This window comes from Lichenostomus cassidix, chromosome 3 (assembly GCF_008360975.1).
Source record: "Lichenostomus cassidix isolate B80296 chromosome 3, HeHo_3.0, whole genome shotgun sequence".
NCBI classification, from domain to species: domain Eukaryota; kingdom Metazoa; phylum Chordata; class Aves; order Passeriformes; family Meliphagidae; genus Lichenostomus; species Lichenostomus cassidix.
Genome location: NC_139483.1, coordinates 83,637,880 through 83,659,343, shown reverse-complemented (window position 1 = coordinate 83,659,343; position 21,464 = coordinate 83,637,880). Strand labels below are relative to the sequence as shown.

Below are 21,464 nucleotides of genomic sequence, written 5' to 3'. Positions count from 1 at the left end.
AGGATGTGTAAAATTCTGTAATTGCTAGCGTTTTATAGCATCAGTTATCTGCATAATCTTATTGTAAACATCATCTTTCTTTTTTTCCTCCTCTTTTTTGTGAAAGATCTGGATGTACCCTGGTTGGTAGCTCAGAGCCTTCCAAGGGCAGAGTCCAGTAAACTGGATAAATTTGAAGCTGAAGAAGGTTTTGTTGCTGGTTTTACTAGCCCAGAACTGAAAATAAGACCTGGAGGTCCCTCCATCTTTTGGCATTCAGAAGCTGAAAAGATGCTAACAAAAACTTTGAAAGGGAAAGGTGAAGATACAAATAAATCCAAAGTTAAGGTTACTAAGCTCATGAAAACAATGAAACCTGAAAACACAAAAAAAGTCATAAAACAGACCACAAAGGACTCTGTGGTCTTAGTGGGATACAAATGTTTGATAAGTGCAGCACTGGAAGATACCTGTAGAAAGTCAGAAGGCAGGCCTTCATCTGATGCTAATGAAGGGCTGGACCCTACAGCAGGTGGAGTTCCTTGTGATACAAAGGCCTGCATCAGGCAAATAAGTCAAAGAGAACTTCCATTTTTGCCACCTGAGGAGAAGACTGACAAGACTGAAGGTGACCAACCAGGTCCAAGTAGTCCTGTGCACTGTGAAAATGAGGCTATTTTTGACAGAACGACTGTCTCCCAGACAGGTTCAGGAGCTATTCAAGCAGATAGTGCTTTACAAGACAGAGGTACATTTGAAGGCTGTCAAGGAGGTCAGCCAGCTTCCTCAGGACTCAGCGCAATCGAGGTCAAACCACATAATAAGAATCTTTATGAAGAGGAGAAAGGAGTGGCTCACAGTGGATCATGGGCTGAGTTTCCACAAGTTGGAGAGCATGACAGGAATTTGCTGACACCCAGTATTCAGTCTTCAGAATGCGGAAATAAATTGAATTTGGGAGAACAGGAACCCATGCTTGAAAAGGAGGAGGTCCATGAGAGAAACTGTCAGCATACCAGTGACACCTTGACAAAAATGAAAAGCAATCCACCTATTCTTTCAACAAGAGAAAGTCAACTATCTACAAGTGGAGACATGACTAAATTACCAGATGTTAGTGTGACGAATGCCTCTTCTAGGTTTTCAGATTCAGGTGTAGAAAGTGAACCAAGTTCTTTCGCAACTCACCCCAACCCTGATCATGTGTTTGAAAATATTCATGGACAAGGTGCACACAATGGTGAGAGAGTGTTTCCTCAGCAGTTACTAAAACCAGACTGTGCTATAAAAAGCACAATAGAAAGCCATTGCACTGAGAGTACAAGTGCTGTAAGTGAAATACAGTCATCCCTGACATCCATAAATTCACTGCCTTCAGATGATGATGAGCTGTCACCTGATGAGAATTCAAAGATATCCGTTGTACCTGAAAGCCAGCTAAGTGACAGCAAAACGGTATTGCATCTAGGAGCAATAGACTTGCCAAAATGTGATGACAGTAAAACATCAGACACCAATTTGCAGGAACAGCATGTTGTATTTTCAGAGCACTTGGATAACAAAACTCTGTCTGCACATTCCTCCCTCTCAGGAAAAAAAGATCTGTCACACTTGGTTGTTTCAGATGAGGATACACCTACTAATGTGAAAAGTTACAGCCCACAAACAGGCCCTGGCACAACCTGTAAGGACTCTCAGGACCTTGAAAGGCATCCTAGATCTACAGAAGAAACAGTTAAGTTGTGTTTGGAAACAACTTGTATGAGTGAGCCATCTGCTGTTTCAAGTTCTTCATCTGTAAGTGCAGTGTACGAGGTTGAAAAAACAAACAAAGGAAGACATAATGAGCCTTTAGAACTAAAAGGCACAACTGAAGAGCTGTCAGTAGCTAAAAGTGAAACTGGTACAGATAATCCTTCTCCTACTGGTAGTGCTGACATGGTAAAGCAAGGGCTTGTTGAAAACTATTTTGGCTCTCGAAGCAGCACAGACATTTCAGATATTTGGCCTGCAGACAACAGCAATCCTGTTAGCCCTCAAAAGGAAGCATATGAAAAACAAATTATTTGCTCTTCCCAAGAAGATGAGGAAGAAGAGGAGGATCAAGAAATGATCGAAAATGGGTATTACGAAGAAACAGATTATAGTATATCAGATGGAGCTTGCAGTGCTGACCAGGATCATGGCTTAGCAGATGAGAGAGGCTTGAGATCTGAAATGATTGACAGTGGACACCTGCAAGACATAATGACTGTACCCCCTGTCTGTACTCCTGGTTGTCTATCTTTCCCTTCTTCCCTGAGAGACTCTCCCTGCAATGTTATCTCTTCTTCAAAGAATAAATCTGATGCAATTACACAACAGCCAGGCAGCACATCCTACAGCTCAGCTTCAGCTGTTTCCTGGTATGAAAGCTCCCCAAAACCTCAAATGTTAGCGTAAGTGATTGTTTTAAACAAGCTTTTTACTTTTAGAAATTATGTTAATATAGTAAAGAAGGGAAAAAGAAGCATGGTTGGGCTTTAGGATGCCCCCGGAACTTTGGCTTGTGGATTCTGCATGCCCAAGTAACACAATGTTCTAGATGTTCAGATAAAAAGTGTCTTAGCACTGAACTTCTTCTATCAGTTATCTTGTAATTTCATGTGGTTTGAGAAACAGGCAAAACAGGATTTTTCTGTGTTATGTTTAGAAAATAATCATTCAGCTGAAGAATGATGTTGTAAAGGCTACTGAGCATAAAAATGGTGTTTTATGAAATGGAAATTGTTAAAATAGCAAGCATGGGAAAATATGCTTTGACTTTAAAAACATAAACCCAAAAACATTGTGTAACTGGTTGTCCATCTGAGGAATTAAGTGAAGAAAATGTGTAGTGCAAGCTATGGTAATGGCCTTATTTTTAAATCTTAACTTTAAATATCAAAAAATGTAACACCTTGGAGACCTCAGTGCTCTAAATTACACTGCAGTTTGGATACCAGGAAAGCCAAATTTAGAGGAACATCAGGGATCCCAGATTGTACCTCTTCTTGCTGTAAACATAGGAGTTTACCTGATAACCCCCTGCTCCTAAATTAACATGGGGAGCAGCCACTGCATTGGAAGGAAAATGTTGCTCTGAGAGAGAGGAAAATTTAAAAGAGAGGTAGAAATAAATGCTGAGTAGGCAGAAGATAAAACACCAGATAGTTTGCGAAAAGCAGCTGAGAACAGGAAGAAGGATTGAGCAGTCAGGTGGAGGAAGTTTAGAAGGTTAGAAGTGGCCAGAAAATTAGCTTCTGAAATACTGTACAGTGGATACTGGTGTGGAATGGGAGAGAGGAAAAGAAAAGCAAAAACTTCTCAGGCTGTTCTGTAACAATGAAAGTGAACTTGGAATAAAATCAAAGACTTGGCCTTGGGAAAAGCAGAGTCCCCTGGAACGTGAGATAACTGTGAATCCAGAGGGTGTGATCTGCTCCATAAAGAACCAACCATGGTATGTTCAGTTCAGAAAATATGCCTTGAGTACAAACTCAAGTAGCTTCTGCTGCAGAGTGATAAGAGCAGCTGCCAGCAGTGGTTTCTGTTCAGGCTGACTTCACTGAAGCCTGCTCCTGCCAGTTCGTGAGGAATGAGCTAAAGATAAAGCTGGGAAAGCAGAGAACAAAAGGTAGAATGGGAGGGAAACAGTGAGCCTGAAGAAGGGGATGGGGTATAGCCTGATGCTGTGAGGGATCATGCAGAACAGACAGATTAAGGAAGCATAAGAAAGCACAAAAGCTTTGTGTGCTGCAGGGAAACTGATATGCAATTAGGAAGGTCATACACAAAAACTAAGGGAAGGGGAAGAAAGGGAGAAACACAAGGAGCTCCTAGCATGTGAAGATCTCAGCTGTTAAAAACCTTACAGTGTATGCCTTCATATAATATGTAAAAGATCAGAAGTTTGGATTTGGCTGTTTCAGAAGCAAGTATCGGTTATTCAGCCTACCACAGGGACCTTATGGTGAGACATTACAGCACTGACTTCAGCTCTCTGCTGACCTAAGAAATGGGTTTGGCAAGAATGATCAAAAGTCAGTGAAAATCTTAACCTTGGCTTCTGATTTATCATAATTCCTGTAATTTTGGTGCTGTGTGTAAACAAAGCTGTTGTTTGCTCAAGGCCACAGTGAACCCAGAATCTTCAGTGGTTTCAGAAATACTTGAGAGTTTGTAGAGACGGTCAAAGAAGAGAAGAGAGTAGAGCTTGAGATATGGTTTTTGTTAGAGAGGAAAAGGGGCTATAGGAATCTGCAATAAAAATATTTTGAAGAATTTGGTTAATAAATATATTTTCCTTCATATTAATTACATAGAATACAAAGCAAAATTACTGTAGAAAACTGTATTCTGGAAGACCCCATATTTATTTAGCAATAGTAAATGTATAATGAGTATTTTTTTTGTTCCAGTTTCCTACAGGCTAAAGAAGAATTGAGGCAACTTAAACTTCCTGGATTTATGTATAGTGATGTTTTCAAGCTGGCTTCTTCAACACCTTATTTCAGTATGGAAGAGGATGAGTGTTCAGAAGAAGGAATACATCTTATAGTCTGTGTCCACGGCCTAGACGGTATGCTGGAAAATGTGATACTGTACAAGACAGCAAGTTCAGATTACCAGTGAGATTTAGCTTTGTCTTTCCAACTCAACTGAACACCTGAAACAGGTTCACTGAGGGAAATGGGAATCTGACATTGTACTGCTACATTTGACAGCATGTTCCATAAAATCTGTTAAATTAAGAATTCTTTGTCTTTCATAAAACTTCCTTGCACATAAGTCTATTTCATGCCATACTTCACATAAGGTGCATCTTTCAGTTTTTTATGTCATAAAGGAATTTGTCCGTGTTGTGGTAATAGTATGGAGCTACTGACAAAATAGTTTTCTTTAGAATTGATGTGTTGTCAAGGAAAATGAAATATGTGTATCTTGTAAGGAAAAAGAAATAGTACATGTAAAACGCAGCAAAATGTTGATAAGGTTTTAAAAGTGTAGGTCATTGAATCACTGAGTGGTTGAAGGTGAAAGGGATCACTGAGGATTGTCTCATTCAACTTCCCTGCTCAGCGCAGGGTCACCCACAGCCGGTTGCCCAGAATGCAGCCCAGTTGGGGTTTTGAATATTTCCAAGGACAAAGATTCTACTGTGGTAGAAGTGAGAAAATCTCTTGCTAATTGAAAGGATTATAAAGTTTAAATAACTTGAATATAGTCAAGCTGCTTTTAATTCAAAGCATATATGCATTTTAAGAAATAATATCCCTTCCAGTTTTTGTGGGTTTTTGAGACACTTCTTAAGTTAACAATGTAAGGAAGCACAGGAGGGCAGTAGAATAAAGTATTGGGGTGCACCAGTACTGCACAGGCACTTTCTTCATTTTTCAAATTCCTAAGTTAAAAAAATAAAATAACAACATAGTTTATCTTTCCTCCTTTGGACAGAAAGCAGCATTTGTTAAGCACTTTTAAAAATAGTGCTTGGAGCTATTCCCTCTTACTAGTGTAGATATTCAAGTGCTATTGTATGTAGAACTGGCACAAAAGTTAACTTAACCAAGAAGCCTGTTAAAAAAAAATGTGTTTGAAGCCTTAGGAAAGTCCACAGAGTTAGAATTTTCTAATGAAATGACAAGCTTATACAAGCTATTTTCTATAAATGACAGATATAAATAATCCTGTTCTCTAATTAAGGCAGAAAAGGTACTCTTTCTTCAAAAGCATCCATGATTTATTGATGTGGAAAAATCTTCAGGATGCTAGTTAAACTAGCATTTGTTGTTTTGGGTACCAGTCTAAAAGTATCTTTATCTGCTGACAGTTCACTCTGCCTTTTCATTTTATGAAAATGCTCCTTCACTGATTTCTTTAAGCTAGCTTTGGGTTCTTTAATTGACTTTATCAAAATTAATTAGGTTTCCAAGAATGTAATGTTCACAGTGCTATGTATCAGTTGGATGCTAAGGCAAAATCAAACATGACTTCCTACATCTTTGCGTTTTCAAAAGTGTTTGCATTGAATGTCATTTTCATAGACCATTTTGTCACTTAATTTGACATTGTAGTTTATCTTTCAAAGTTTTATTGAATTTTAATTAGGGCTGAGAATATCATTAGCTGTGTTTAAATACAAAGTTCTGCCAGAGATTCATTTCAGTATTCTGAGTGCTTTATTGCAAGTTAACTTTGCAGAATCTAACTCTTGATTGTTTTTCTTTTGAAGGTAACAGCGCAGATCTAAGATTAGTGAAGACTTATATTGAGCTAGGGCTGCCTGGAGGAAGAATTGAATTTCTTATGTCTGAAAGGAATCAGGTATTTGCTAAAAAACTAAAAAAGAATTTTCGTGAAGCTACAAACAGTGTAAACTTTCAGACATTTAATGGCACTATTGTGTTTACCACGTTTGGTGTATTTTTATTGTATTCTCATGGAATCCATGATTTGATCTGTGGCTTGTGTCAAAGTAATTTCAAAATCTTGTATGGTATTGAATGTGAATATTTTAAGGGGTAACATTTGTTGCTACCATTTTGTTGTGTATACTGTGTCTCCTAAATTCTCAGCATAAGCAGTTTGGATTGTGGATAAAATATGCTAAATACTAGTGGTAAAAATGGTAATAGTTAAAACTGGTGTGGCAAGAAGGGAGATGTGTTGTTTCAGAGGTCCTGAGAAATACAAAATACCTGTCTCTTGTTCTTTTGTCAGCGTACTGCGAGATCTACATCGTAACATTGAACCAATATCAAATTACCTCTTCTGTTAAACTTCTGGGAATTTTATTATTTTCTGAAGAAGTAAACTTGACAAAGCACAAAAGAACAATTTTCACTTTTTGTCTGTGTATGTGTGTTACATATTGTACTAGACATACTTCAGAGATGAACTAGAACTAAGTCTCATCAATGGCTCAAACAAAAGCTTCATTTATTGCAGTAGCATTTTTCTGGCAGTAGCTGCTGTTATGCTTTGTGAACCAGGCTCGACAGGCACCAAGCCAGGCTTTCTCTTCTCCAGCCCTATAGTTTGTGTCAGTCAGCAGCTGTGAGACTTTCTGATTTGTGAATTCCACTGAGACCCCTGAGCCTAATAGCTACTGACAGACCTTTCTCCTTAATGTTGGCTGATTCTTTTTGAATGTTTTTACTTCTGTATCCACAGCATACAGTTGAGATTAATTCTGTGGTTCATATACATTAGCAATTCAGTTGCAAACAAGGAAATTGAAATAACTTACCTTACAGCTTGTTTTGGAAAAAATACTCAACAAGCATCCTCATTCACTGCTTCAGTTAATCATGTATTTTATAAACAAGTTCAACTTCTCCCTCAGGAGGCAACTGAAGAGACTTAGTCCATTTAGTATCTCTTACAATTAGATGTAAAACAATTTCTGTTCATCCATGAGACCCTTCCCTGCCCTCTTGAAACTTCTTCCCATTTAAAATTGGATGATCAGAACTAGACAGGGCATTTAAGATGCTTGTGCACTATGGACTGTCAAAATGTTATATTGCTATTTTCTTTCCTTGCTTTCCCAACATAGCTGATTGTATGCAACACAGATGTATAGATTGTTTGCATATACAGTTAGGGCAGGTTTTCCCTACATAACATTGGTTTTCATTTCTTGCCATTTTATCACCCAGGCATGCAGTAATATAAGATTCTTCTGAAATTCTGGTTTGTTCTAGATTTGACTATCCTGAATATTTAGTTTTGCCTATAGACTGATACTTCATCTCCTTCTTTGCTTTCCCAGATCATTTACCAATATGTTGAACTCTTCAGATTTTAGCACAGATCTTTTGGAACTTGTGTTGAAAAGTTTTAGGCAGGCTTTGCTTATCTCTTTTAATTTCTTACTGCTGATCATTGGAGAGAATCAGCTACGAACTGGGGATAAGGCCTTAAGGATTTTGTTTGTTTGTTTCATTTTGAGTAAACAGTATTAATGTAGACTGCTGTTGCAGTAATTGTCTTATCTCTATTTCATGGGCAGTGTGATTTAATTCTGAATATGCAGTTTGGTCTTCTGTTTCACTACAGATAATCTTAAGTGTAGAGAATGGCTTAGAACTAAGGCTGGGCGTGTAATGTTAAGATTTGTTTTGGTGTATTAGAAGAAAGTAGTCTTACAGTAAAATGTGTATTGCTTTATTCCATGTTACAAGAAAATGACTTGAAAAATTTAAAATAACTAGCTGTAGGGTTTGTATTCAGAGTTAATATCGATGTTTTTATTTGTGTGCTGTTGATCAAAACACTGGGGAATAAGAATTCAGACTGAATGCAGAATGTATATTGCTGCATTAGAAAATACAGTTATTATTTTTTTATTTCTTTTATTTTACAGAATGATACCTTTGCTGATTTTGATTCCATGACAGATCGTCTTTTAGATGAAATTATACAGTATATACAAATTTATAATCTAACCCTTTCAAAAATCAGGTAATATCTGTTCCATACTATTTACAGAAATAAACTTAAAACCAGAGCCCTGGGTTGTTCTGAACTGTGATGCTCAGGAGTAGGCCAAAAGAGAGATGGGAAAAAGCAGTTTGGGAGGAGGGAGGAGTAGGGAAAAGGAGTACAGTGGACAGAGAGGGAATTGCCAGATGAAAAAGACTGGACAATATTGTAAGCTCATATATTGGTGGTTTTAGGGCAGAGGTTAAGCATTACATTTAAGGAATTGCTGTTCTGTGCTTCCACAAATCCTGCATAATAAGGTTCTGCAGAAAAACAGATAGTATTTTGAGAAAGTCAAAGGAAACTGTAATAGTACTATGCCAGGATGAAGTTAGCTTCCTTCTGATTTTATAGTCCCTTCACCAAGTATGACATAGCAGACTGTCTCATAATTCCTACAGGACACTTACATCTTACCTGTGATGTTGAAGGGCATCTGCATGAAAATATATTTCATCATTTTTTATGTTTTCTGGTTGTTTATCTGCTAAAGAGTATGTTTTACATGTTATTAGAGAGCTCACCACAGTCTGTGCGCTCCTGTTTTCTTTTACATTTATTTCCAGGGAATGCCTGCTGCATATATTATCTCAAAGTAGGGTGCACCATTTGGGCAGACTACCTTAATAACTCAGCAGTGTTGCTGAAGTTAGCTCATCAACAGATGAAAGGAGCTAATTCAAGCCTGACTTCCTCCATTTGTTTAGGCATCCTCAAATTATACATCCAGAAGGTTTTTTGATGTGCTAGTCACATGCTTTTCACACAAGTTTCTGCATAGACATGTGTTTGGTTGACCTTATTCAGCTGGAGGAAACATCTGAAACATTTAAACATAATCTCATTATTTAAAAAATATTTCTGTTTTGAGATAGGCAACATTTGATATGTTTAATTTCGTCTAAACTGTTGATGTAAAAATTAAAAAAGCACTGTGTGATCATATTTTTGTCTCACTACATGGTAGCACCCTTGGTATGAGAGAGAAGAATTCTCTAACCCACCAGCACACACCAGGATCTTCTCTCCCACATGTTTGTCTGAGAGCTGTAATGAGCAAACCCACCCACTTACCTTCTCACTGTCCATACCTGAGAACTGAATTCGCTTGCTTTTGGTTTGCTTCTCTCATAAAACTTTCCATTTGTAAATATTTTTTCACTTTTATTTGTTACTCATCACTTGAAAGAAAAAAAATTACAGATTTTTCTTTTAGTTTCCTTTTCAAGGTGTATACTTGGCTTGGGCCCTACTGGAGCACAAGTTGTCATTTCTCAACTTCGGCTTTTCTTATGAGAAAGCTAAATCTGCCAGCAAATCCTGTAGCTGTTCTCTGGTAGCTACATGGGAGAGCTGTCAGGAAGACATGCTCCTATGCAAGGCTTTGAAGGAACAACCCAGAAAGCCCAGGAGAGCCCTGCTGAGAAATCCTCTGCTCAAGTAGCCAATGTTTTCCTGCCTCATTTTAGTTATGCCACTGTAGAAAGCAGACCTTGTAGTAGTTAACTGTGGTCCCCTGAATGGTGCTGATTTCTCCCCATCTCCGAAAGGAAGTGTTCTCTCTACAAATGCTACTCAGTAGCCCAGTCAAATTAGACATCAGTCTCCAGATCTGTGATTTTGTATGGCAAAAAAAGCTGACATCCTAAGACTGGTGGATTCTGTCTTGCTTAATTGGGGGGATGTCAGCATCCCAGGGCTTCAGTGTGAGGGGAATGATGTTCATGGTGGGACTTCTGGCTTCCTTAGCCTTGGGTCTGGATAGATTAATTTCATCTTTCTAGTTGGCCCATATGATCTTTCTTTTGTTTCCCATTTATTCTTTTTTCCTCCCATTCTCTGTTGTCCCCAACATTGGCTTTTTCTCCTGAGTTGTACGAATGTGCTCCTACAGTGACCATTAATAGACCGTTGGGGACCTCTGCCATATGATAACGTGTACCTACACTCTTCCACACCACACTTCATTCTGGTGATACACATTTCAAGCCACACAGTATAACTATTTGTTATTAATAGAAACTGTAGTGAAAGTAAAACAACATTAGATCTGACTTGTTTCACTGGCAGATGATTGTTGTCACAGCTAAAACAAATTAAAATCAGCTCAGGTCAAGACAAGTCCAGAGGTGTTCTGAAATTCTGCCCTTTATCTGGATAAATGCAGGGTCTCATCCTTTCAAGTAATGGTGAAATCCTATTTACTGTGCTACATTCCTGTACTGAGAAAACACACATCCTGTAGCATCAGAATAGTGTCAGCTTCATTAAACATTTTTGGTACTTCCAGAGCCAATACCAGTTATTGCAGCAATTCACTATATAATACATTTGTTCATCTTTGAACAAAATCTTTGTTCTCACTACAAATGTGTAGCAAGCATGAGCTGGAAGCTTGTTTCAAAACAAATGAAATTTGCCATATAAAAGAGCTCTTTGTAAAGAATCACAGGACACTTTAGGTTGAGGGGACATCTGGAGGTCATCTGGACTGGTTACCCACTCATACCAATGCCACCTTCAAAGTTAATGCAACTTTGAAACATATTGAATTTCTCAGTCATACCCGTTCAAGTTTTGAGTATCTGCAAGGATGGAAGCCCTTCCAGGTAATCACACAGTTAGAGAATAAACCACCTGCTCTTCTAGTGTAGTTTCAGAAACCATTTTTCACATGCCAGGTCCTACGTAAATTTCTGATGACTTTGTATTGGACTTTGACCTCAGATGGGTTAATCAGCTTGTCATCCTCTTCCCTATGTAATATTGGCTCATAAAAAAAAGAAAATCTTTAATGCTATGCATATATTAAAACATCTGTTTGTTGTTTCAGCACCTCATTGATTATGAATTTTGACTGATTTTTCTTCCTTTCATGAATTTTTATAGTTGGACAGGATTTTTGTTCATTGGCACAGAATAAGGAGGTTTTACTGCATCTGATTTTCTAGTATGATCTGAACTGGTAGACTTGTATCATAAAGCATGTATAAAAACTACAATTCTGTGAACTTCACTGCGCTAATGATATCTTATATTCAGAAGACTGTAATATTGCCACCTAGTGTTCATTGTTTTTGCAGAGCATCCCATGAGCAGGATGGATTAAATCCCTGTCTTGCACTTTCAAGATCTTATTTGAAGGGCTTTTCTTTTCTTCCCCTTTTTTATTTGAGCAATTTGTTAAAGCTTTCTTTATTAGAAAAAAAATTAAGGCTTGTTATGTGTTCACCTTAGCATCTCAATTTGACTACAGTATATTGCTGTAACCTTTGTCATATTTCTAAGTCTTTTGAAAGTAAGTACAAGTGTTTCATCTTTGAGGTACATTCACATAGCTGATTGTGAGCACCCAGTTTTCCTCAAAATGGATCTTTCATGTTTCTGAAGTTTTGGGTCAGGTATGCCTATATTCTTAGGGATGATAGAATTCATAGATGGATTGCTGTTTTTTTCACAGAAAATGCCCTTTGTTATGGTATGGTACAATATAAAAGTTTCTCATCCTCTTATGACTTTTAGTAAATACTGTCTGAACTATTAGAGAACTGTCAGAAGAATATCTTTGCTAATGTTCAGGCCTTCTTTAAAAACAATCTCTTTTAATCAAAAGCAGTTACATCATGCACATTATCTTCAGAATCAACTCAATTTCGTGTATTTGGGCATGTACCTGTTCTTAAAGAAACCTGTGGTTTTATTGCTCCTTTGTGGATTTTATGATGTACTCCGAGAGAATAGTTTTAAATTTTAGTATTCAAGAGAGCAGCTCAGTGTTTTGTTTTGCAAATGCACTGCTGTTGTGCTGACACCACAGAGGATACATAATCTTTCATTTCAAAATTGGTTAGGCACATATAGCAAGCTGAGGCAAAGAATTTCTCATACTCAAGTAATTTTGAAAATCTAGTAGTAAAAGCAAATTAGAAGAATATACTTGCATGCTTAAACTATGTATTAATAAGGAACAAAAAGCCTTTTTCTGTCATAGAAATGCATTACTATTTCATAGTTTAGGAGTTCAGGGTGGCTCTGCCATTCTGTAATCAAATGCTTGAATTTTTTTATTTACCTTTAAATTGGTATTTTCTGAGGCAGCGATTCTTGCTTGGGAAGCATTTAAACAGTCAAGTAATCTTTTAGCACTGTATTTTACACAGCTATTACAGGAATTTATTTCAGCTACTTTGCTTTAACTACTTTTGTTGATGATTGTCGTGGTACAGAGCACACAAGGAAGGATGATCTTACAGGTCTAATACTGTAGCACATATGTGATCCAGCAATGATAGTTCTACTGTACATAATTTTGGATGGTTTTCTGTTTTCTCCATGTCCTGAGATTGCATCTGTAACACAGGATGGCACTTTTTCTTTCTAACATTTTGAGTCTGGTCCTTGCCATATACTTTTTAAGTCAGTGCCTAATCTGGTATGGTCCTTAGCTCAGCAGGGATCTGTAAGCATAATAACTAGAATTGCTTAATTTTCTAGTGTCTATTTTAAAGAAATCTTTTCTAAAGTTTTGGATATATGACAGTAAGCACCTCAGATTAAGTAATATTTATCCTTAGATACAAGAAGCTAAAAAGTCCCATCTGTCTTTCCCTTAAATTGCTTAACCAGGGAAACACCTAGAAGTAATATTCTTCTTACAGACACATATTCTTCACTTGCTTGCTCTAGCTGATAATCACTTCTTTTGGCCCAACTGCCTAAGCAGATCTGAGATGTTGCTTCTATTTTCAAATAACCAGGTTCAGAAGTAATGGTGTTCCCCCTTATTAGGACTGCCTTTGGGCTTTGTCTCCACTAGATTGTTTCAGTAATGTTTGTACATTTATCATATTGCATGTCATCACATGCCAAAGTAGTGATTTTTTCAGTCATGCACAGCTCATAAAATATTTTCTGAGTAGGTGGTGCTAAGGGAAATGAACCCAGAAATAATCTTGGGTTTCGGTGGTAGATGCTGGTGGAAGGCTAGTTTGTTTCTGCTAGCTTTTCAAAAATGCTGTATAAAATATTTTTGGAGGAGTTCAGAACATGTTTGTAATGAGTTGTGCAGCTTTAGAGAGATGGACAAGCTATGCATTCTGTATGACATAAAATACAGGTTCTGAATGGAAGCCTTTCATTCATTTTTTTCCTGTGCTCTTTTAGCATTTCATGACACCGGTTTTCTTTTTCTCTGTTAAAAGAAAAAAAATCCTGCCATGAAATTCCATGTTATATTGCTTTTTCTTTTTAAACAGCTTTATTGGACACTCACTGGGTAATTTAATAATCCGTTCAGTGCTCACAAGACATCGATTTAAGTATTACCTCAACAAACTTCATACCTTCCTGTCTCTGTCTGGACCACATCTTGGTACCCTCTACAACAGCAGTGCTCTTGTTAATACAGGTGAAGTATTACTTTCAATAGTATAAGTTTAGGGGCAACTTTGTCTTTGAAATTTCATGTGGGGTGCACATTTCTGCATTACTGTGATTATGACAAACTGCAAATTTCACTGTCATAAGAAGAGAGAAGGGTTATAAAAATAAAGGGATATGCAAGAGATGATGAGCATAAGTATTTTCCAGGATGCTTGGTTCAGGTTTTCTGTTACAGCATAAATAAATTCCAGTTTGGTCTGTTCAGCTCAATTTATTTTAAACTGTATTTGAATCTACTTAATCTGACAAACAATTAGATAAGATGTATTAAAATAATTCTGAACTACTAGTGTCTTTTCTCTCTCGAAAATGCCTTACAACCTGCAGTGTGTTTCTGCAGATGTGGATGGCGAGGCAGACAAGATTTTCTGAAAAGCCAGTTACCCACCTGGCTCATTAACTAATAAAGAGAGCAGAGCACCATAGAAAATATTATACTATGGTATTTCTCTGAGAAAATTCTGTTTCCTTTTTTCAAGTTACATAGAAAGAGTTCAGTTTAGAAATCTGAGAAGTAATGCCGGTTTTTTTTGAACATCAAAATTTTCTAATATTATATAAATTATTGAAACAGAATGTGTATATTCTGGCTAACAGTATCATATTTACACTTTTTTAGAAGTTATTTTTTGTGGACAGGCATGTACATTAGTGGAAATAGAGGCCTTCGTGCTTCATTATATAGATAGACAAGAAAGAATAATGAATGAAAATTTAAACTGTTTCTGAGCTTGACAATGCTTACATGAAAAGTAAAATTAATATCTGAGAGGCTAAGTTGTGAACTTTACATGTTATGTTTAATTGTTTTTCATATTTTATTGTGGATCTGTACTCATGTTGTACCTAACAATGCAGGACTGTGGTTTATGCAGAAATGGAAGAAGTCTGGTTCTTTATTGCAATTGACATGTCGAGACCATTCAGATCCACGACAGACATTCTTATATAAACTTAGTAAAAAAGCAGGTAAGCTTTGTTAATGATTCCTGTCTCTTAAAGGCAGCTGTGTATAAATCTGAATAGGAAAAAAACCGGGGGAATTCTTTTCAACAAGCTCCTGTTTCAGTTTTAATATTTAAGAGTTAGTTTAGTCCTGTATTCTTCAAGCAAACAGTAAACAATTTTTGTTGCAGAAGTAGGATATTACCTTGAGACGCTTCTTCCCAGCTAATGAGCAGACTTTGAGTGCAGCCACTACACCAATAGATAAATAGGGGACTTATTTAATATCTACCTATGAGCCTCTGTATGGCGAGTAAAGTTCATTAATATACATTCAGGATTATCTGTTTCTATATCTGCCTTTCTTCTCTATATTATAAGTGTAAAATTCTACTTTGAAGCTTTTGATAATTAGACTTTTATTACCTCATTAAGGTGGTCAGGGAAAACAAAAACTCATTTTCATAAAGGAAGGAGAAGTTATAGTTAGCATAATAGCTAAACCTTAGATTAGATTAGATTATTCATATTGTAGCATTCATACAGTTCTCTCTGCACTGAATATTCTTATTTCAGCTGCTTGCCAAGAACGCATTTTTCCAGTGGATAATATGCTAACAGGGGGATAGTTTCCATTAGGCATTATAAAATTATTGAGGCTGCATCTGACAGGTGTTTCTGAATGTGTGTCAGTCAAGCAGTTGTGGAGCCAGAGATGCTTGTGGTGTTTTGTGAAAAATTCGGACACATTTCTACATCAAAATATTTCTAAGCTGTGACAGCTGGAATTTTGTTAAGAGAACACAGTACAAAGATACGGGCAGAAAAAGACTGACATATAGCTCTTGACATATTTGAATATAAAATTTATAGGACTTGGAAGAAGCAGAAAATACTAAGCAAGAAAAATTATGGGAATATTAAGGAATATTGATCAAAAATTGATTTTAGAAAAACTTGGGGTGTTTTTTTACCCTTCTCTTCAGAACCTAGTATCACCAAGTGATTTTTTGGATGATAAGGTAGTATTTAAGGCTGAACTGGTATTTAAAGGCAAACTCAATCTAGCTTTGCAGTCTTTTGAAAATGAATATTTGCGTATAAACAAGTTATGTGAGAAGTTACACGCTGGATGCTGAATAAGACAGTGGGACCTCTGTTAAGAGATAATCAGATTAATTAATCAGTTGACTTAAAAAAAATTGGTGTTTCATGGCATTTGTGTTATGTGTCTCAACATTACTAGAGACACTGTCATTTGAGTACTATTGTCTGCTGTAGAAATGTGACATATTTTCTGATGACAAACCTTTATATGACAGGATTTTTGAAAGGCCTGGATAACATTGTCTCAAGAATCACAATGTATGTATCAGACTTTGTTCCCCATAAATGGTAGAATGAATAGAAAAGTCTTCAGGCTCAGTTTCGGCTTTTTTCTTTCTTACCAAGGATATGGAAAGAGCTGTAATTTGGGCCACAGCCTCATACACCATCTTGTTTCCAGGTCCTTCAGTGAGTTCAGTGTAAGGGAGAAGGAAAGGTTGGAGGAGAAAGAGATGTGAAAAATTAATAATTTTAGATAAGGAGAAAAGAAAGTAAGTTTTATGCTTCCCTCATAAAGAAGGAAGAAAGTTTTCCTTTGAGGGGTGAGTTAATGTACTGTAGGTGTTGGTGCCTTTAACTCTTGGTATCTGTACAAGGCCTACTTCTGTCCTGACATCTTTCTTCACTCAGTGGGCATACAGCATTGGTTGTGCTTGACTCTCAGACACAAGGTGAGAGGCATTTGGGATTTCCCAACCTGCACAATTCCTCTTTTCAGATTCTCAATAGAAGAATTTATTTACTGCTCTCTATAGGGATTCTAAACATAAGTCTTTCCAAAACTCACTTAAACCCTAGGGTAAATGCAACAGATTGACAACACTGTTGAGAAGTATAGCCCTGATTTTGCAACTTCTGTTGGTTTTTGTAATCATATAGGAAAATAGGATGAAGATGAAGAAACATCTGTTGCTGCTTAATGTGGTATCTTCTCTGGACATTGACTTTGCATCTGGGAAAATCCCTAAGGCAGCAAAAAACTAAAACTTGCTGTGGATCCAGCAGGTGATGTTTTGAGGGTCAGGGTCTCAGCCAGGTTGTATGGTGGCTTGTGGCTCTAGATTTCAAATTTGCCAAAGAACATACCTGTTAAACACATTATCCTGTTGCTTAACCCCAGAATGGATAAAGAATAGGTAAACACTAAAACTCACTTACACCCTTATATACCTTCTTTGCTCCCACTGAAGATTTTGATCAAACACTTTTTCATAATGAAAGATTCCTGATATTTATGTCTAAAATATGATATTCAGAAGGGGCTGTTCTAAGGCAAAGGCAGTGTATTTTCTTAAAGTGCTCCATTGTATTCGGCCTAAAGCAGATGGCCAGCACCAGAAATCTGCTGCAGCTTTCTATAGAAAACATAACAATTAAATGTCTTTAAGGACTGTAATTACATTATAACTGGGGGTTTCTACCTTTACATCGTTCTACTATTAGTGTGCTTGTCCAATAAGTAGGAAGTCTGAATTTAGTTATCAAGGTTTAATTATACTTACTGGGTTGTGTTGGGTGGGTCCTGTCCCTGTGCTCAAGCTGGTTGAACCTCACAGTGAGGCAGTGTCTAACAGAGGCACTAGGTGGCCTATATCATATGTGTTGGTTCTAGGCATCAATTCAAATGCAGCTGTTTTCTGAAACATCAGTGAAGACAAGGCACCATCCACCATTAGGTTTCTTTGAGTGATGTGGAGGCTTTACTCTCTTCTGTATAGCAAGAAACCAACCACTGTATTCCAAAGAAACAAGATGAAGGTTTGAACCATACTCAGTTTCATGGGAAACTTTACAACTAAGCAATGGCAGTGTGTGTAAAATCGGTACAGAGGAAAAGCTGGTACCAAACATCTCAATATTTTGTAGCTCTACCTATTGTGATTGATTTTTCTGCCTTTTTTGTGCAAGATCTTGTAATAAATTAGTGCCGGATTTCACTTGTAAAAGGTTTTATTATTCTGTAGTAATAAGGGATAGTGGCAGTAGTAATCAAGGGATTTTCTGTAAGTGATGCCTTTTTCTCTTTCTTGTAGGTCTTCATTACTTCAAAAACATTGTGTTAGTAGGATCTCTGCAGGATCGTTATGTTCCTTATCATTCTGCTCGCATTGAGATGTGTAAAACAGCTTTAAAGGATAAGCAATCAGGTAATAAATATCCTGCAAAATAAACAAATTGCTCAGGTTAAAACCTCACAGGTATCAATCTCCTCCCATTTAATTTTGGGTGCTTAACTGAGACACCTGTATTAGGTGTTTAGAAACTCCAGGCTTCCTTTGTAGCAATAGAGAGAAAATCCATGCAGGGGCTGTATTGCTTTCTGTATCTGTCCTGTTGTATTACATGCCGATGCAGATGAGACTGAGTAAGTTTCTAGCTTACAGACTTTGCTGAAGATTAAGTGAGATAGGCGCAGCCCTTGATGCACTATTCCATGAACAGGGACGAAAAAACTTTCATTTTTGAGGATATCAAATTGTAGCATCAAGCCCTGGGCTGTATTTAGTTGTGGCTTAATAGCAGCACTGAAAGAAAAGGTAATTTTTCCAGAATCAGTTAGGGTCCATTGTTATATTTACTGTTGAGACATCCTAGCATAATTGCATTCTAGTATTATATCTTGACAACTAACTTTTACGTAGTGTAATAAATTAATACTGGTAAGTACATTCTCAGTATAAATGTACAAATGCTAAAATGCATAGCTTCAAATTATTTTTCCAACATTTCTAGAGGAAATTAGACTCTGGAATGTGTTCATTTTGAGTTCAAGGTCAAAGAATTGTGTTTGTTTCTGGCAATTGACACAGTACAACTTTTCTTTTCCTCTACAGGACCAATTTATGCTGAAATGATCCAGAACCTGCTTCTGCCAGTTCTTCAAAATAAGGAATGTAATTTGGTTCGTTATAATGTAATTAATGCATTACCCAATACAGCAGATTCTCTTATAGGGAGAGCTGCACACATTGCTGTTCTTGATTCAGAAATATTTTTAGAAAAATTCTTTCTTGTTGCTGCCCTAAAATATTTTCAGTAGAGAAAAGCATTATAAGAGACTTGGTTATTACCTCATTAACAGATGAATTCAGATAATGTGTGGTGTTAAAGTATAGCTGCAGCTGTATTTTAAGAGATATTTATACTTTTTATATGGAAGATAATTTATATCATCCACACTTAGGGCTTTTTAACATCAACTTTACTTTCTAGGTAATGTGACTGTGCAATATTTTTTTATTTTGTTCTTTTTACTTTTCTATTACTTTTTCTTAATTTTGGGTACCTAATTATTTGGAGATTAAAGCACAGTGTGTACTTTTGTTTGGTTGGTCATTGGCTCTCAGACAACAGAAGTCGATGTTACTTGGCTACATTTTACAAGAGGCTTTAGATGCCAAAAATAAATTGGATTTTAAAATTCTAATAATGTCTTACGTGTTCAGTTGTCGTATTTTAGCACTGTAGGAAGTTTAACTGGAAACACAATGAGCTGCTAAAATACTGGATATTTGAAAATTACTGTATCTGCTACAGCTTAACAGTTTTCTACAAAATCATTACTGTCATTGTTAAATATGTTATGCCTGTGGGAATATATTTTCTACTGATCTCAAAAACATGTTAGTTTACATACTCAAATTTTATTACTGGAACTTATGTTTTCAGAAGCAAATGGCAACTAAGGATTTTTGAATGTTCAGTGATAGCTGCCTTCAAATAATTGGGGTTTTGCAAACTGAATTAAGATGGTTCCTTACTCTGTCAGTTCTTCAGATGAACGTGGACAATTTTACATGGACTTCCTTGTATGCACTTAAAATAAGTAAATGTTATAAATTTCTGCAATACTTTTATGAATTCAAGCAATTTTTAAATATTGTTAAAATGTTTTATTGACTATAAAGTATTGTAAATATAAATCAATACATCTTCAAATGAGACAATATTGTAAACTTTACCTGTTTAGTGACACAGATAAAATGTTTTTGATACACAGGAATGTTAAAGGTCTATTGACTTTCTACTGGTGCTGAATAGCAGTTTGGTTTCTCCTTCCTTCCCTTTTCTCCATTTCAAACAATAATTCACTAAAGGTGGAGGAAAAGAGTTACATGTGCATTCACTAATTGTACACTAATTGTAATGAACATTTTTTGAAAAATATAAATTTGTTGTATAATGCATGTTTATTTTTAGAATTGTGTTATTGCATCTGGTGTTAATAAAATGAACAAAGTACTCTAATGAAAGCAATTAAAGAAACTGAAATGTTCTGCTAATTACCAAAATTCTGGGGAGGCTTTTTTGTATATAATTAATAATTTTGTATTTTTGAAATGAATATAACAATAATAGTTTATAATGAAGTGACTTTGCATTTGATATGGAATGTTGTATAATAGTCTTTGTAATACATGGGGGGGTTCCCTATAACTTACAGTATGCTCAAATGAGTATCTACAGTTCAGCAATGTATACACTGCAACGAATATTTTATTAGAGTTGTGTTAGGCAAGTCCTTATCACACAAAGATATTTTTAATACATTCTCACTATAACAATGCCTATTTTATTAATAATTTTGTATTATGTTGTTGCTGCTAAGCTCTAAATGTTTAAATTATGTATCTCAACTGTCTATTTAACAGCATTACAGTATTTGGCTACTGGCTTAACTTTGAGTATCTGTTTAAGGGAGCTAAAGTTACAAAATATTCCTTGGTTCACAATGAGGACTTCAAATTGCTCTTAGTAAACAAGTATTTAGATGGCTCTGTCACTATTGGAAAATGCCTGTCTTGCTTTCTGTCTCTGGAAATCTGAAAGTGTAAAGCATACTTTTGTGATCAGAAAAATAGACATATGCTGGCAGAAATAGCCACCTTTTTTTAAGGCAGCTTAAATTTGGTTTATTCTTCAAGGAAAATGGATAGTGCAGGAAATCATGTGATTTTTGCATGTAAGTTTATCAGGGAACAGGGCAAATTAAGAGAACATTAAATTAATTCTCTCCTCCCTAATTTTTATTGCCTAGTCCACATGTGGTCTGATAGCCCTCTCAGCATTGTCGCTTTTGTGAGGGCTGTTTGACATCCCAAAGTCCCAAAGGAATGTGCTGTTAGACAGCAGTGAGAGGTGTGATGTCCTTGAAGCATAGGAAGCTCATATTTACTTATAGACTGTATGGCCACTTGCAGTTGCTCTCTGAACAACACATGCAGGCTGGGATGTTATGGACAACTGTGAATATGTTGCATGGCATGTTCACCCTCCTCCTGCATTTTTCTGCCTTGTCTTTCCTAGACAGAAATACAGACTTGTGTATACACAAGTCAGTATCATCTGATCCAGTAGCAGCTATAAAGTTCTCCATCTCACTACTCTTCTGTTTGAGTGAGGGCTTCATCTTCCTTTAGCGATAGTGACCTCTCCTTTATGCAGGTATCCTACAGCTGCTTGAAAGAGAGTTATGCTGCTTA

General features: G+C 36.5%; 1 protein-coding gene across 2 annotated transcripts in view; it reads left to right on the top strand.

Moving 5' to 3' along the window:
- FAM135A (family with sequence similarity 135 member A) overlaps positions 1–20,273 on the top strand; it is a 62,333-nt gene extending 42,060 nt beyond the window's left edge. For both annotated transcript variants that reach the window (XM_085056538.1, XM_085056537.1), the window contains 8 exons: positions 107–2,417; positions 4,419–4,579; positions 6,233–6,324; positions 8,369–8,466; positions 13,743–13,894; positions 14,788–14,898; positions 18,015–18,128; positions 18,816–20,273. In XM_085056538.1, the coding sequence (XP_084912664.1) occupies positions 107–2,417; positions 4,419–4,579; positions 6,233–6,324; positions 8,369–8,466; positions 13,743–13,894; positions 14,788–14,898; positions 18,015–18,128; positions 18,816–19,021 (3,245 nt within the window). In that variant the 3' untranslated portion in view covers positions 19,022–20,273. The remainder of the gene's footprint in view (positions 1–106; positions 2,418–4,418; positions 4,580–6,232; positions 6,325–8,368; positions 8,467–13,742; positions 13,895–14,787; positions 14,899–18,014; positions 18,129–18,815) is intronic.
- The last annotated feature ends 1,191 nt before the right edge of the window (positions 20,274–21,464 follow it).